The sequence below is a fragment of the Borostomias antarcticus genome, assembly GCF_949987555.1.
Source record: "Borostomias antarcticus genome assembly, chromosome: 8".
Lineage (NCBI taxonomy): Eukaryota > Metazoa > Chordata > Actinopteri > Stomiiformes > Stomiidae > Borostomias > Borostomias antarcticus.
In genome coordinates this window covers 13,874,401-13,889,405 of record NC_140241.1, presented here as the reverse complement: position 1 = coordinate 13,889,405, position 15,005 = coordinate 13,874,401, and the positions used below count along the sequence as shown (strand labels likewise).

At 50.0% G+C, this 15,005-nt stretch overlaps 1 protein-coding gene across 1 annotated transcript in view; it reads left to right on the top strand.

Moving 5' to 3' along the window:
- The window catches only part of znf385d (zinc finger protein 385D), a gene marked incomplete at both ends in the record, with an annotated part of 65,853 nt that extends 59,234 nt beyond the window's left edge, over positions 1–6,619 (top strand). The window contains 4 exons of the mRNA XM_084442481.1: positions 2,958–3,263; positions 3,727–3,908; positions 5,024–5,125; positions 6,386–6,619. Coding sequence (XP_084298607.1) covers positions 2,958–3,263; positions 3,727–3,908; positions 5,024–5,125; positions 6,386–6,619 — 824 coding nt within the window. The remainder of the gene's footprint in view (positions 1–2,957; positions 3,264–3,726; positions 3,909–5,023; positions 5,126–6,385) is intronic.
- Between the last annotated feature and the right edge of the window lie 8,386 nt (positions 6,620–15,005).

Genomic DNA, 15,005 nt, shown 5'->3' with positions numbered 1-15,005 from the left:
GGTGGACTAGGGGAGGAGGTGGTGTTATGGTGGTCTAGGGTGGACTAGGGGAGGAGGTGTTATGGTGGTCTAGGGTGAACTAGGGGAGGAGGTGGTGTTATGGTGGTCTAGGGTGGACTAGGAGAGGAGGTGCTATGGTGGTCTAGGGTGGACTAGAGGAGGAGGTGTTATGGTGGTCTAGGGTGGACTAGGGGAGGAGGTGGTGTTATGGTGGTCTAGGGTGGACTAGGAGAGGAGGTGTTATGGTGGGCTAGGGTGGACTAGGGGAGGAGGTGGTGTTATGGTGGTCTAGGGTGGACTAGGAGAGGAGGTGTTATGGTGGTCTAGGGTGGACTAGGGGAGGAGGTGTTATGGTGGTCTAGGGTGGACTAGGGGAGGAGGTGTTATGGTGGTCTAGGGTGGACTAGGGGAGGAGGTGTTATGGTGGTCTAGAGTGGACTAGGGGAGGAGGTGGTGTTATGGTGGTCTAGGGTGGACTAGGGGAGGAGGTGTTATGGTGGGCTAGGGTGGACTAGGGGAGGAGGTGTTATGGTGGTCTAGGGTGGACTAGGGGAGGAGGTGTTATGGTGGTCTAGGGTGGACTAGGGGAGGAGGTGTTATGGTGGTCTAGGGTGGACTAGGGGAGGAGGTGTTATGGTGTTCTAGAGTGGACTAGGGGAGGAGGTGTTATGGTGAACTAGGGTGGACTAGGGGAGGAGGTGTTATGGTGGGCTAGGGTGGACTAGGGGAGGAGGTGTTATGGTGGTCTAGGGTGGACTAGGGGAGGTGGTGTTATGGTGGTCTAGGGTGGACTAGGGGAGGAGGTGTTATGGTGGTCTAGAGTGGACTAGGGGAGGAGGTGGTGTTATGGTGGTCTAGGGTGGACTAGGGGAGGAGCTGTTATGGTGGTCTAGGGTGGACTAGGGGAGGAGGTGTTATGGTGGTCTAGGGTGGACTAGGGGAGGTGGTGTTATGGTGGTCTAGGGTGGACTAGGGGAGGAGGTGGTGTTATGGTGGTCTAGGATGGACTAGGGGAGGAGGTGTTATGGTGGGCTAGGGTGGACTAGGGGAGGAGGTGTTATGGTGTTCTAGAGTGGACTAGGGGAGGAGGTGTTATGGTGATCTAGGGTGGACTTGGGGAGGAGGTGTTATGGTGGTCTAGAGTGGACTAGGGGAGGTGGTGTTATGGTGGTCTAGGGTGGACTTGGGGAGGAGGTGGTGTTATGGTGGTCTAGGGTGGACTAGGGGAGGAGGTGTTATGGTGGTCTAGTGTTGACTAGGGGAGGAGGTGTTATGGTGGTCTAGAGTGGACTAGGGGAGGTGGTGTTATGGTGGTCTAGGGTGGACTAGGGGAGGAGGTGGTGTTATGGTGGTCTAGGGTGGACTAGGGGAGGAGGTGTTATGGTGGTCTAGGGTGGACTAGGGGAGGAGGTGTTATGGTGGTCTAGGGTGGACTAGGGGAGGTGGTGTTATGGTGGTCTAGGGTAGACTAGGGGAGGAGGTGGTGTTATGGTGGTCTAGGGTGGACTAGGGGAGGAGGTGTTATGGTGGTCTAGGGTGGACTAGGGGAGGAGGTGGTGTTATGGTGGTCTAGGGTGGACTAGGGGAGGAGGTGTCATGGTGGTTCAAGTTGAGATGCAAATAACCAGGCAATTAATTACTTGCAAATGGAGATGGTTATGACTTTAAACTGACACATGCCTGCAGCGCAACTTCCTGTGACCTGCGGACCAGCATGTCCGTGGTCCGTCCTATGCGACAGACGGAAGGAAGCAGCGACGCTCCCGTCTGTAGCGCTCCGCCCGGACGCCTCCGCCGGGGCTCAAACCAACCACACATAATGGCTCGCAAAAAATAGCACCATATAATTCAATATTGATTGTCTCTCTTGGTTCACTCTGTGTCACTGGAGAGCGGGACTGGAGAGGGAGAGGCATCGATCACAGGACGCTGCCAAGGATAAATCTCATGTTGGTGAATGATGAATTGTTGTGCCATGTTTTTCATAATGAGGAGTGTTGTCTCCTCCGCAGTATTGATCTGTGGGCTGACTTTCATCTCAATATTTGAGAGAGTTACCTCAAGCTGCACTACTCACCTTGTAACATGTTAATCGTCTTCCCCTGTCAGTCGTGCTGATTCACAGCTCAGTGGATGGAATAGTCAACATGCAACGTGATCTCACAGCTGTTGCTTTGTTGACACTGAGTAATTGTAGTATCCTGTCTCATACGGGGTAGATTACATCTTTATTCAGCCATTTAAGAATGTCGTACTCCTAGCAACATAATTGTCCCAGATTGTCCTGATCCCAGAGTATGAGGTCATAGTCAGGGGAGAGGTCATAGTCAGGGGAGAGGTCATAGTCAGGGGAGAGGTCATAGTCAGGGTAGAGGTCATAGTCAGGGGAGAGGTCATAGTCAGGGGAGAGATCATAGTCAGGGGAGAGGTCATAGTCAGGATAGAGTTCATAGTCAGGGGAGAGGTCATAGTCAGGGGAGAGGTCATAGTCAGGGTAGAGGTCATAGTCAGGGTAGAGGTCATAGTCAGGGGAGAGGTCATAGTCAGGGGAGAGGTCATAGTCAGGGTAGAGGTCATAGTCAGGGGAGAGGTCATAGTCAGGGGAGAGGTCATAGTCAGGGTAGAGGTCATAGTCAGGGGTGGGGTCATAGTCAGGGGAGAGGTCATAGTCAGGGTAGAGGTCATAGTCAGGGGAGAGGTCATAGTCAGGGGAGAGGTCATAGTCAGGGTAGAGGTCATAGTCAGGGGAGAGGTCATAGTCAGGGGAGAGGTCATAGTCATACGGATCTACAGGAACAATGAACTTGTTACAGCAGAACTGGCCTGGTCATCAGAGCACTGTTTGTAATGTAAACCAGCACACAAACGAGTCCTCCCAAACCCGCCCTACGGCATAGAGGTCCAAACCCGTCCTGCTGGATAGAGGTCCAAACCCTGCCCCTCTGTTTCCTCTGCAGCTACCAGTCCCGGCACGGCTCCACTGTCCCCCATGCTCACGCTGGCCCCGCCCCCTGCCTCCGCCCCCTCCGCCCTGCCGGCGCCAGCGTCGGCTCCTCCCACAACCACAGGGAGAGAGACTACCTCAGCCGCAGCAGGGGGGGAGGAGAGACCCTCGTCAAGGCCCGCCACGCCCCCCTCAGAGCCAGACGCCGGGGCGGAGCTCGGGGCGGAGACAGAGGAGGAGAAGGCCCGGCGCCTGCTGTACTGCTCCCTCTGCAAGGTGGCCGTCAACTCGGCGTCCCAGCTGGAGGCCCACAGCAGCGGTGAGGGGGGGAGCTCACTCCGTCAGGGTCCGGGGGGGGGCTCACTCCGTCAGGGTCCGGGGGGGGGCTCACTGCGTCAGGGTCCGGGGGGGGGCTCACTGCGTCAGGGTCCGGGGGGGAGCTCACTCCGTCAGGGTCCGGGGGGGGGCTCACTCCGTCAGGGTCCGGGGGGGGGCTCACTCCGTCAGGGTCCGGGGGGGGGCTCACTCCGTCAGGGTCCATACCCGGGGAAGATTCCTCCTCAGAGCTCTTTAAGTGGAGGACCGAACTGTTTAACATCATGCCCCCGGGCGCCCCGGGCTGATGTAACAGTTGGTTGAGGGTGCGCATTATAAATAAAAATAACATAACATAACATAACATCATTCAGCTTGTCAGTGTCCTTTAATTTCAGGTGTGGTGATGACCCCACACATGGTGTCTCTGTTATATTGAAAGAAAATGTTTCCCCTTTGACCTCCAGGTACGAAGCACAAAACTATGCTGGAGGCTCGGAGTGGTGTGGGCTCCATCAAGTCCTTCCCACGACCAGGGGTGAAGAGCAAGCTGGCCACGCCCACCAAGGCGGTGACAGGATTGCAGAACAAAACGTTTCACTGTGAGACCTGCGATGTGCACGTGAACTCAGAGACACAGCTCAAACAGGTGAGACCTGCGATGTGCACGTGAACTCAGAGAAACAGCTCAAGCAGGTGAGACCTGCGATGTGCACGTGAACTCAGAGACACAGCTCAAACAGGTGAGACCTGCGATGTGCACGTGAACTCAGAGAAACAGCTCAAGCAGGTGAGACCTGCGATGTGCACGTGAACTCAGAGACACAGCTCAAACAGGTGAGACCTGCGATGTGCACGTGAACTCAGAGAAACAGCTCAAGCAGGTGAGACCTGCGATGTGCACGTGAACTCAGAGACACAGCTCAAACAGGTGAGACCTGCGATGTGCACGTGAACTCAGAGACACAGCTCAAACAGGTGAGACCTGCGATGTGCACGTGAACTCAGAGACACAGCTCAAACAGGTGAGACCTGCGATGTGCACATGAACTCAGAGACACAGCTCAAACAGGTGAGACCTGCGATGTGCACGTGAACTCAGAGACACAGCTCAAACAGGTGAGACCTGCGATGTGCACGTGAACTCAGAGACACAGCTCAAACAGGTGAGACCTGCGATGTGCACGTGAACTCAGAGACAGCGCAAACAGGTGAGACCTGCGATGTGCACGTGAACTCAGAGACACAGCTCAAACAGGTGAGACCTGCGATGTGCACGTGAACTCAGAGACACAGCTCAAACAGGTGAGACCTGCGATGTGCACGTGAACTCAGAGACACAGCTCAAACAGGTGAGACCTGCGATGTGCACGTGAACTCAGAGACACAGCTCAAACAGGTGAGACCTGTGATGTGCACGTGAACTCAGAGACAGCGCAAACAGGTGAGAGAGAGAGAGATTCACTAGGTTAAGTAGGTTTTTATCTGCAGTATTGAGAAAAAACACAATGATAAAAGCTTTTTGAATTGATGTAGGGGTGCTTCTTCTCATAGATTATTCTTGATCTGTGTAGTGCTCCCAGATATCAAGCGGATGTGTAATAATTCTGGGCCATATGGGCCGGAACTAAGCCACAAGGGCCAGATCTGGCCTGTATATGGCCCATATCTGGGAGTCATCTGATTCCTGTAGGTACAGTCTATCTACAGTAGTACTTCCAGTGAGCCTGTTTCTGTGTGACTCCACTTCCTTCTCTCTTCCAGCACATCACCAGTAGACGTCACAAAGACCGAGCTGCTGGAAAACCATCCAAGCCCAAGTACAGCCCGTACAGCCAGGCCCCCCGAGGCCCGGCCCACCCACCCGTAAGCCCCCTAGCAATATCTACAACCTTATGTCCCATCACATCCAAGGCTTAGAGGAGATATGACAACCAAAAGATGGACGTTCTACCCTTGAATGCCACTGCAGACCAACACAGTCAGGACAGATCTCTCTTGGGTTGGAATCTAAGAACTGTGTTCCTCATTATTCAGCCGTCTAAGTTGTAACATGTCTCTGATGTCCAGGCCTAGTGAGAGAGCTGGCCAGGCCAGGCCTAGTGAGAGAGCTGGCCAGGCCAGGCCTATTGAGAGAGCAGGCCAGGCCAGACCTAGTGAGAGAGCTGGCCAGGCCAGGCCTATTGAGAGAGCAGGCCAGGCCAGGCCTAGTGAGAGAGCAGGCCAGGCCAGGCCTAGTGAGAGAGCTGGCCAGGCCAGGCCTAGTGAGAGAGCTGGCCAGGCCAGGCCTATTGAGAGAGCAGGCCAGGCCAGGCCTAGTGAGAGAGCTGGCCAGGCCAGGCCTAGTGAGAGAGCTGGCCAGGCCAGTCCTAGTGAGAGAGACATTTTATACCCAGCATGCTGAAGAGGGAACATGTTGAAGAGCAACGCGGACCTAATGGAGAAAAGAGAGAAAGGAGAAGAAAAAAGAGTTTCCATCCTGGTTCTCATAAAATGACACGCAGCACGTCAGCCCTGAGATACTGGCAGAGCGCAGGGCTGACAGTATGGGGGAAATGACTTTTCTGAAGCCCATCGTTGAATTAATTGAGAGGAGCTCCTTTGATGTGGGGAAAAGGGAGAATGCTTCCAGTCAGGTTACAGCGCAAGGGTCAGTGATTGATAGCCCATGGCCGTTCTAACCATTTCACCGCTGAAACAGCCCTTCATATCCCCCCCCCCCCACCCCCCCCCCCCCGACGCAGGAGGATGGTTTCACATTACTGTCCTGACCTTCTAGAACTCACTGTCTTAGACACTGATACAGACTATTTACCTCTCTCTCCCTCTCTCTGTCTCTCTCCCCCTCTCTACCTCTCTCTCCCTCTCTCTCTGTCTCTCTCTCTCTGTCTCTCTCTCCCTCTCTACCTCTCTACTTCTCTCTCCCTCTCTCTCTGTCTCTCTCTCTCTGTCTCTCTCTCTCTCTCTCTCTACCTCTCTCCCTCTCTACCTCTCTCCCTCTCTACCTCTCTCTCTGTCTCTCTCTCCGTCTCCCTCTCTCTCTCTCTCTCTCTCTCTCTCTCTCTCTCTCTCTCTCTGTCTCTCTCCCTCTCTCTCTTTCTCTCTCTCCCTCTCTCTCTCTTCCAGGTGAAGTTGACCATGGGCAAGGAGCTGTGCCAGCCAATGACAGCGGCCCAGATAGTCCCCGCCCACCTGGCAGCGGTGGCAGCAGCTATGGGCTCCGCCTTCTCCCTGCGTTCTGCCCATCCCCCCGGCCACGCCCCCGGCCACTCCCCCGCCCTCTTCCAGACCCAGCTGCTCCGGCCCGCCCCTGGGCCTGTCAGGACCGCCCACACGCAGATTCTCTTCACCCCCTACTGACCCCCCCCCCCCCACCATGCCTCCCCAAGGACCCGGGTCACCTCAGATCAGAACCAGGAGCAGGAGTAGGTGTGTCCTGTTCCCTCCACTGACCGTCCTATGCATTGGGCCGAAGGCAGACCTACTGTACAACAATCGGACAACCGGCAACCTTTTCCGTCGATGAAACCGCCCCTCGCCTCCTGCAATCTGGATGACCTTATTCCCTGTCCTTCTGGATGACCTTATTCCCTGTCCTCCACCCCCTGTTTAGCTGGACTACAGGTTAGCCTCATCAACACGGTCGGACTACATGGATGAACTAAATACCTTCCACCTTCACTGACTGCTGTCTGCCAATCACCTGTGGTCCGCTTAGCTCCACCCACCATCTCCTGTGTATGCAGATGATCCGTACTTAGCCCTGCCCACGCGTTCCTGTGCCATTCCTTGCCCCGGATACATAGCCCTTTTCCACCAAGAAGGAACCGGTCGGTGCCGATCATTTTTGAACGGTTCCGAGCATTTTGACCAGAAAAAAATGAGTTCGGGAACCCCAAAATTCGTTCCGAACTGGCACCAAAAATAGTAGGTTTTTGGTGCAGTGGTCTATAGATTTGCTGTAAACACATTTGCTTTACTCAATGATAAGAGTGGTAATCGACCGCTTCAGCTGTGTGAATGATCTCATTCTCTCTATGCTAAGTGCAAATTATCTGAATAACCAGCCATCGAACTGACTTCATACAAATTATATAATTGACAATCCTTAAAACATTAGTGTGATGACGACCTACTACAATTATAACCTCCGCCCCTGTCTCTCTGTGCTCACCCCCTTCCACTCTACCTTTCCTCTACCTTCCACTCTACCTTTCCTCTACCTTTCCTCTACCTTTCCTCTACCTTCCCTCTACCTTTCCTCTACCTTTCCTCCCACCACCACCTTTCATGTGCTGTGCTCTCCTACTGGCTTTTTGAATTGGTTACTGTAGCACCACCTGTAGTTTCTTCTTTCTGCTTGACATCTTTCCTCTCCAATTTCCAGAATGTTGCTAGTTTTGTGAAGACTTCCCATTCACATTCATTAACAGCCAAGCAGAGCAGTAGTGGAGGGAGGAGTGGGCTGGTTCAGAGACTGCAGACAGTAGTTTACAAGATGTACATTTGAGATGGGAGTTATACAGCCAATGACATGTTAAATCTATAGTCTATAGGCGAGATATAGTTTTCTATGAAGTCAATCATTTTAATGTGCAGACACTTTATTTTCATCCACCTGAAAGTGTCTGCAGTTTACTTTGAATGCTTGAAGTTTACATTATCGTTTAAATGCAAGTTGAGACACTAGTCTATATGTCACTGTGTTGCTTGGCAGTATTGCCTTTACTCACTTGCCCATGCTGGGTTCGATCTTGGCTGTACAGAAATCATCACACTTCACACTAACAGATAATATACATAATGCATTAAACATGGTAATTTAGCGGACTCTATTGAGGTAGCCTACAGAATGCATCGCTTCAACTATCAACACGAATGAGAAATATAACGTTATGGTGCATTCCATTTGTCTCGGGAGGTACGAGTGGGAACTGGCAATGGTCACTCCCGAGGTGAGCGTTCCAGTTGTAACAGCTGATCTCGTTATCAACAGCTAACTAGTAGCTCTAGCCTTTGTTAGCAAACAAGTTGATAAAAACGCACTAGGTGGTATTGTGCGCACAAAACACCATAATCAGCAATAGCTTTAGCAGCTTGTTTTTCGCTCTCTACACTCCAGCCGGGGTCAGCTCTATGTTCCCACAGCCCAATGGTCCCACAGCCCATTGGTCCCACATTACTAATACGTACTAAGGCTGTGGGACTATTGGGCTGTGGGACCATAGAGCTGTGGGACCATTGGGCTGTGGGACCATAGAGCTGTGGGGCCATAGAGCTGTGGGACCATTGGGCTGTGGGAACATAGACACGCTCCCCTGGAGCGAGTAGTCTCGTCAGGCGGAAGGCAAAATTTTAATTGATTTAAATAATAACACTGCTGCAGCATCATCTTCCATCCGGCGGACGGAAAAATTACGGTAGGCGGGCTCTAGCGTTCTACCTTCCGGATCAAGCTGAAAAAATAAATAGATACCAGCCTGTTGACGTGAGCATAACTCATCATGGCTGGATCATGGATGTTGCTCAGTGGCGCATGAAGCAAGCACCCATGGCCAGGAACAGACAGTTTTTGGCGTAGTGGCCAAGCTTGGTATTGCAAGTGGCACCAAGAACCTGAAACCTATGAGGAAACTGAAACCTAAATCCCCCACTACACTGAAGTTACAGTAATATGGGTACTGTAGAGCCACCTATGAATGAATCATGGTCAAAATGTAATGGTGAGTTCCTTGGCCCATGCTGCACCCCTCCACTGAGTTTCATGCATATCGGGCTGGTAGTTTTTGTTTAATCCTGTCCGCATGCAGACAGACACACACACACACACAGACAGACAGACAGACAGACATGGGCGAAAACATTACCTTAATGAAGGTAATGAAGTAGACTACGCAAGTCACTTTGGTAACACACCACCTAAACAACTTTACACATGCCTATATCTCCAAGCTAATGACACGGTTCCACTCAAAACTGGTCGAAAAGTGGTCCCGTTCCCTAGATAGAACCAAGGTTCCAAGAATTCTGAACCGAACCGGTTCACGAACCAGAGTTACTTTGGTGGAAAAGGGCTATAAGTCACACTAGAGCCCAGGACCTAGACTCATACTGTACCGCAATAATGTGTAACACAAAATCAGAGAACTATGCAGTTATTTCTGTGTAATGCAATGCACAGTTGAAGCTATACATGTGCTTGGGATGTACTGTTTGTAAAGGATCCAGTGTCGCACTAAGACCATTGCTTTAGTGGAGGTTGCTATCACTCACATGTTAAAGACTGAGTATATTGAGAGAGAGAGAGAGAGAGAGAGAGGGAGAGGGAGAGAGAGTGAGAGAAGGGGAGAGAGAGTGAGAGAAAGGGAGAGAGAGGGAGAGAGAGCATGAGAGAAGGGGGGAGAGAGAGGGAGAGAGAAGGGGAGAGAGGGAGAGAGAGAGTGAGAGAAGGGGGGAAAGAGAGGGAGAGAGAAGGGGAGAGAGGGAGAGAGAGTGAGAGAAGGGAGAGGGAGAGAAGGGGAGAGAGAGGAAGAGAGAGAGAGCGAGTGAGAGAAGGGGAGAGAGAGCAAAGCCCTCCCATTTTGCTGTATGCACTTTAAGCCCCTCCCCCTCTGTTGATGTCTACATTAGATCGATAGTATGTATATTTCCTCTTGCATAATGTGTGTTTGTGATGTGTGTGTCAGTGTTTTGCCCGTCCATTCTTGAGTATTAAACTGTGTGTGTGTGTGTGTGTGTGTGTGTGTGTGTGTGTGTGTGTGTTCATGTGTGTTTCCTTCACGGAAAGCCATGCCATGATATCTCGTCAGAATGACCATGCACCAGAGGGGCCATTAGAAGTGTGTGTATAATTATCTGTCAATGTGTAAAATGTAAGATGAACAATTTCAAATAAAAAGAGACTTACTTTGTTAACTTTGGTAAAGCAACAAAACACATTATCTCACACACACACACACACACACACACACACACACACACACACACACACACACACACACACACAAGACACCTCAATATAGGACAGTTTCATGAACACACTAATATGTTCCCTATCTAAATCTCCTGTTGACGACCGTCAGGCGGGTTTTGGGGCTTTAGCTTTGACATTTCGGAGAAAACCCAATTGAGCACCATAAGTCATCAGACACATATTGAACCCAGTCCTGAGTCTGACAACCTTTCCATGAACTTCTTATGCGTCAATCCCCAGTTTGTAGTATATCTTCAAGAGAAAAAAAATCCAGGCAAAATTCCTGACGCACACAACTTGCCTCAGACCAGAGGAGCTTATTTCCAATCCCTAACCGCAGGCCAACAGCAATACAGACAGCTGCCCGAGCGGCTGCCTGAGTGGGATCACTGGCCACCATCTTTCTCTCATTTGCTCTCCCTGGAACAATAATCAAGAACATCTGTAAGTGGGACGCGGGTTTCTCTATCTGCAGTTCCAGGGAGTTATCAGCAGGCTGACGTTGACCGAACCCTCCCAGTGAGCAGAGCAAACCGCAGAACACAGCAGCAGGCTTCCACAGCTCAGGAGAGCAGAGAGCATTCAAGCAGAGATTCACAGCTCTAATCACTGACTGGGGACTGCTGATCATAGAGCTGATTGTGGCAAAATGTTATCGTCAAACTATAATATTGTAATATAGGTGATAAAGCCCAAAACACATCAACACCACAGCCAGACTCAGCTGGCTACTCCTGACTATTCTTTGAATGGAGTCGGCCATTTTAGTTTACCAGTGTTCTCAGTGTTCAGTCTGTCCTGATGGCGGTGGACACTTCCATTCCTTCTGAGCCTGCGCTCGAGTGGAGCTGGCTGACAAGAAAGTGTAATGGCCAGAAAATGGAATGGTCAGAAAGTGGAATGGTCAGAAAATGGAATGGTCAGAAAGTGGAATGGTCAGAAAATGGAATGGTCAGAAATTGGATTGGTCAGAAAATGGAATGGTCAGAAAGTGGATTGGTCAGAAAGTGGAATGGTCAGAAAGTGGAATGGTCAGAAAATGGAATGGTCAGAAAGTGGAATGGTCAGAAAGTGGAATGGTCAGAAAATGGAATGGTCAGAAAATGGAATGTTCAGAAAGTGGAATGACGTCGAATGACAAGGTATTCACCCCAAACCAACAAGAGGCCTGGCCATCAGAACTCCACTGTTTTTGGCCAACTGTCCAGCTGGTGTGTTTTTCTGTGTTATATACTGTGCTGGAAGTACACAAATTGCTTGGGGATGTCATATGGTGAGGTTTTTGCTAGATTATTTGTTAGATGTTATCGCCCTAATTTCCAGCAGTTTACGAGCTTGGCTACAAAAACATACACATTTGATGGGTGCATTGATGCACTGATTCATGCTCAAGATTTCAACAAAGTTCTACTGGCCCCAGGGTTAGCGTGCCGTTCAGCTGTCGATCTCTGGCACAACACAAGTAGTACACTCTGTGGTAGATGGCTGAGAATGTCTAATAACTGGCATTGATACAGTGCCTATTTCAGAAATAGCTTCATATCAGTCAGTTCGAAATGGACAAGACAATCTTTCCTTTTAATAAGTTCTACTAGATAGTTTTTCCTGTCCGTGGTCCAGGCTGCAGGCAAGCGAGCGAGGCTGTGTCCTGTACTAACACAGCGCCTAATCTAGAACATTCCCCAGAGCGCTGGGCAGTCAGGCAGCCTGCATGTCCATCCCACTGATAAACACCTCAATTAACATTCCGCTCCGTCACCACGCAACTTTCACATCTTTATTCCATCAGGATTTTTTTTCCCAGTTTACAAGAATCTTTCCTCTTAGCAACGGTGTTTTGAAGCCTGTTTTTATTTGGGGGGGAGGGGGGGGGGACTGAACACCTGCAGCACAACAATAATAAGCCCTCAGAATGACCACCCAGCCACCCAGAAGTCAAACACGGGTCAGAACACTGAACTTTGGTTTCCAAACTCCACAAACTATAATTTCATTTTCTGACTCATCTGTCTAATAAATACCTTAAAAGCTTCAACTGACACTTGAGTCTGCCAGACTGAAATAGAACCAGAACTAATGCATCTGCACACCATGGGGACCCAGTACTCTCTTTCTCTAGCCACTGTTTTCACAGGTAAGACTGACATCTAGGACCATTCTGTTCTGCCCACCTGACGTCTACAACAGCACCACATTGTCATATCTGGTGAAGGTCCAGAAACAAACAATCAATCAATCAAAGCTTTATTTGTATAGCGCATTTCATACCCAGAGGCAACACAAGGTCAAGCCGTGTTCCTGGAGCGTAGCCTAGGGGCAAAGCTACAGGTTCAGGAAGAGAAATGGCACTTTTGATGAAACATAGTCACACATTCTGTACATGTAAATAATGAGAAAGAAATACAGCCATCAAGTTGATAAAGAAACTTGATCTAATCTAGAAACCATCACCCCAAAATAGTAAATGGACTGCACTTACGTATATGTAGCGCTTTACAATGGCCTCACATTCAAAACGCACTTTTATCCAAACTCTTTACGATGGCCTCTCATTCACCCACCAATGGTGGCAGCTGCCATGTAAGGTGCTAACCTGCTCATTGGGAGCAATTTGGCGTTCAGTGTCTTGCCCAAGGACACTTCGACAGGAGGAGACAGGATTCGAACCACCAACCTTACAATAATTTGACTACCCGCTCTACCACTGAGCCACAGCCGCCCACCCCAAAGAGTGTAGAGAATCTGACAAGGTTTGCAAGCTTTTGTATTCTAGAGAGCACTGTTCAGCACGGACAGTGAGTTAACGTCATGTCACATCAGCGTCACAGCTATGCGTCTGCTGTTGGCCACTCTGGAGGAATGGGTTTCAGATGAGCTGGAAATATTTAATTGTCATCTGTGGGTGTGTTACATCCTGTGTATTCTGTGTTGCGTGTGCTGTTCCTATGTTGTCTGTCTCTCCTCTCACGCTCATACAGGTTGAGATGGTCTGCCTGTTAGCTGGTCCCGCCCTCCTGTCTACCGTCAAGCCAGTCCAGCCAATCGAGCCATGCCAGCTATTGTCTGCAGCCAATCGGCGTTGGGTCCGGCAGTTATTTAAACCCGCGGTTCTCCCGCGTTGGTCGGGCACCCTTTCCTTTGTTTGATTGTTAGTTGTTAGTCTAGTCTAGTCTCCCATTGTGTTATTGCCCCGTTGTCCGTCTGCCCTGTGGGTGTAGCAGGGGGAGACCGTGGTAGGTAAGACGCTCATGAGCATACATTTACACCATGTAGGCTTGTTTGATGTCTAGTGACACCAGGTTATGTTAGAGCCGGGTTCCACCTTTGTATTTTGGGAGTAGGCTAGGTGGGGATTTGTTAGGGACAGTAGCTGCGGTATTTAGGTCTGGTATAGGGGCAGCAGGTAGGATCAGTTTAGCGTGGGGTGTTCTGTTACGTTATTTACTTTGGCATCCGCGCATAAAGTCTTCCCCTGTTTTCTGTGTGTCCTGTTACCTTGTTTATTTGTTTGTTAAATGTTCCGTGTTAGTCCCCTTGTAAATAAATTATAATTTTTTGGCATTTCTAGTTACGTTCCCCGGCAGTCATTTTTGGTGTGATACAGTATGTGTTTAGTACCCTATTCCCCTAGACCGAGCTGTCCATCTTTGGTGGTGAGGACATGTCCTCAGATCCCCAGGAGCTATCTGGAAAAGGCCAAGTCAACAAGTTGGTGCAGACCTCTCACTATGCAGTCAAGTTGGTGCAGACCTCTGACTACGGAATGGCTGAGAGGCCTGAGGAGCATGTGTTGTGGAATTTACATCCAAACACCTTAAACCTTTGTTCTCTCTCTCCTTTTGTAATTCATCACCTCCCCCAAATATTCACATAGCTGTGCTAACATACAAAATGGCTTCCAGGAGGCCATCTGTCTACAACAGAATAACCATCCTTTGTCATCCTTTGTCCCCAATTGCCGCCTTTTTCTCATGTCACATGTCTGTACTCTTGGCCACGCCTGCCATTTCATATGACGTACAATGGAGTAGCCAATCACATCCTGGAAGCACCGTACCTGTGTTTGACTGCATATAAGGCACAGCAAAAGACAGAGCCGGCACTTCGCTGGATACCACCCTTGTTGCGTTGTTCAGGAAGTCCTTGCGCTCGTATGCTTTTCACAATAAACCAGACTTAACCTTTTGAGCGAATCTTGGTAAATCCTTTTTTGACTAGATCAGTTACATTTCTATTACAGTTGGCGACGCGGATGAAAAGGGAGGACTACCTGTGTGTGGCTTCGGGATTCCAGTGGATGAACTGGTCGGCAGACGTGTCGGTCCATAATAGTGGGCTTGGAAAGTCAATCTTCTCTCTTGCGCCAGAGCGCACGCCGAGATTATTTCCTCAGTTCTTCCACTGGCTTCTTGAAACTCACAGGTACGTTTAAACGAACCCTCTTATGGTTCTGAGTTGTATTTGCCTTGTTTTAGTTTCGGATTGTGTTGGTCTGGCGTGTTCTGAAAACAAAAGCCCCGTGGGGGGGGAGTTGGGTGTTTCCTACCGAGGGTAGGGCGCTCGTTCTTGTTGATGTTTCGTTTTAGAACGATTACCAACAGATGTAGCTACGGGGAGTTGTACTGTGATAGTAAAATAACTGATCTAGTCAAAAGGATTTACCAAGATTCGTTCAAAAGGTGATGGCTTATTGTGAAAAGCATACGAGCGCAACTTCCTGAAAACGCAACAAGGGTGGTTTAGTCAGCGAAGTGCCCGTTTGGTCTTCTGCGG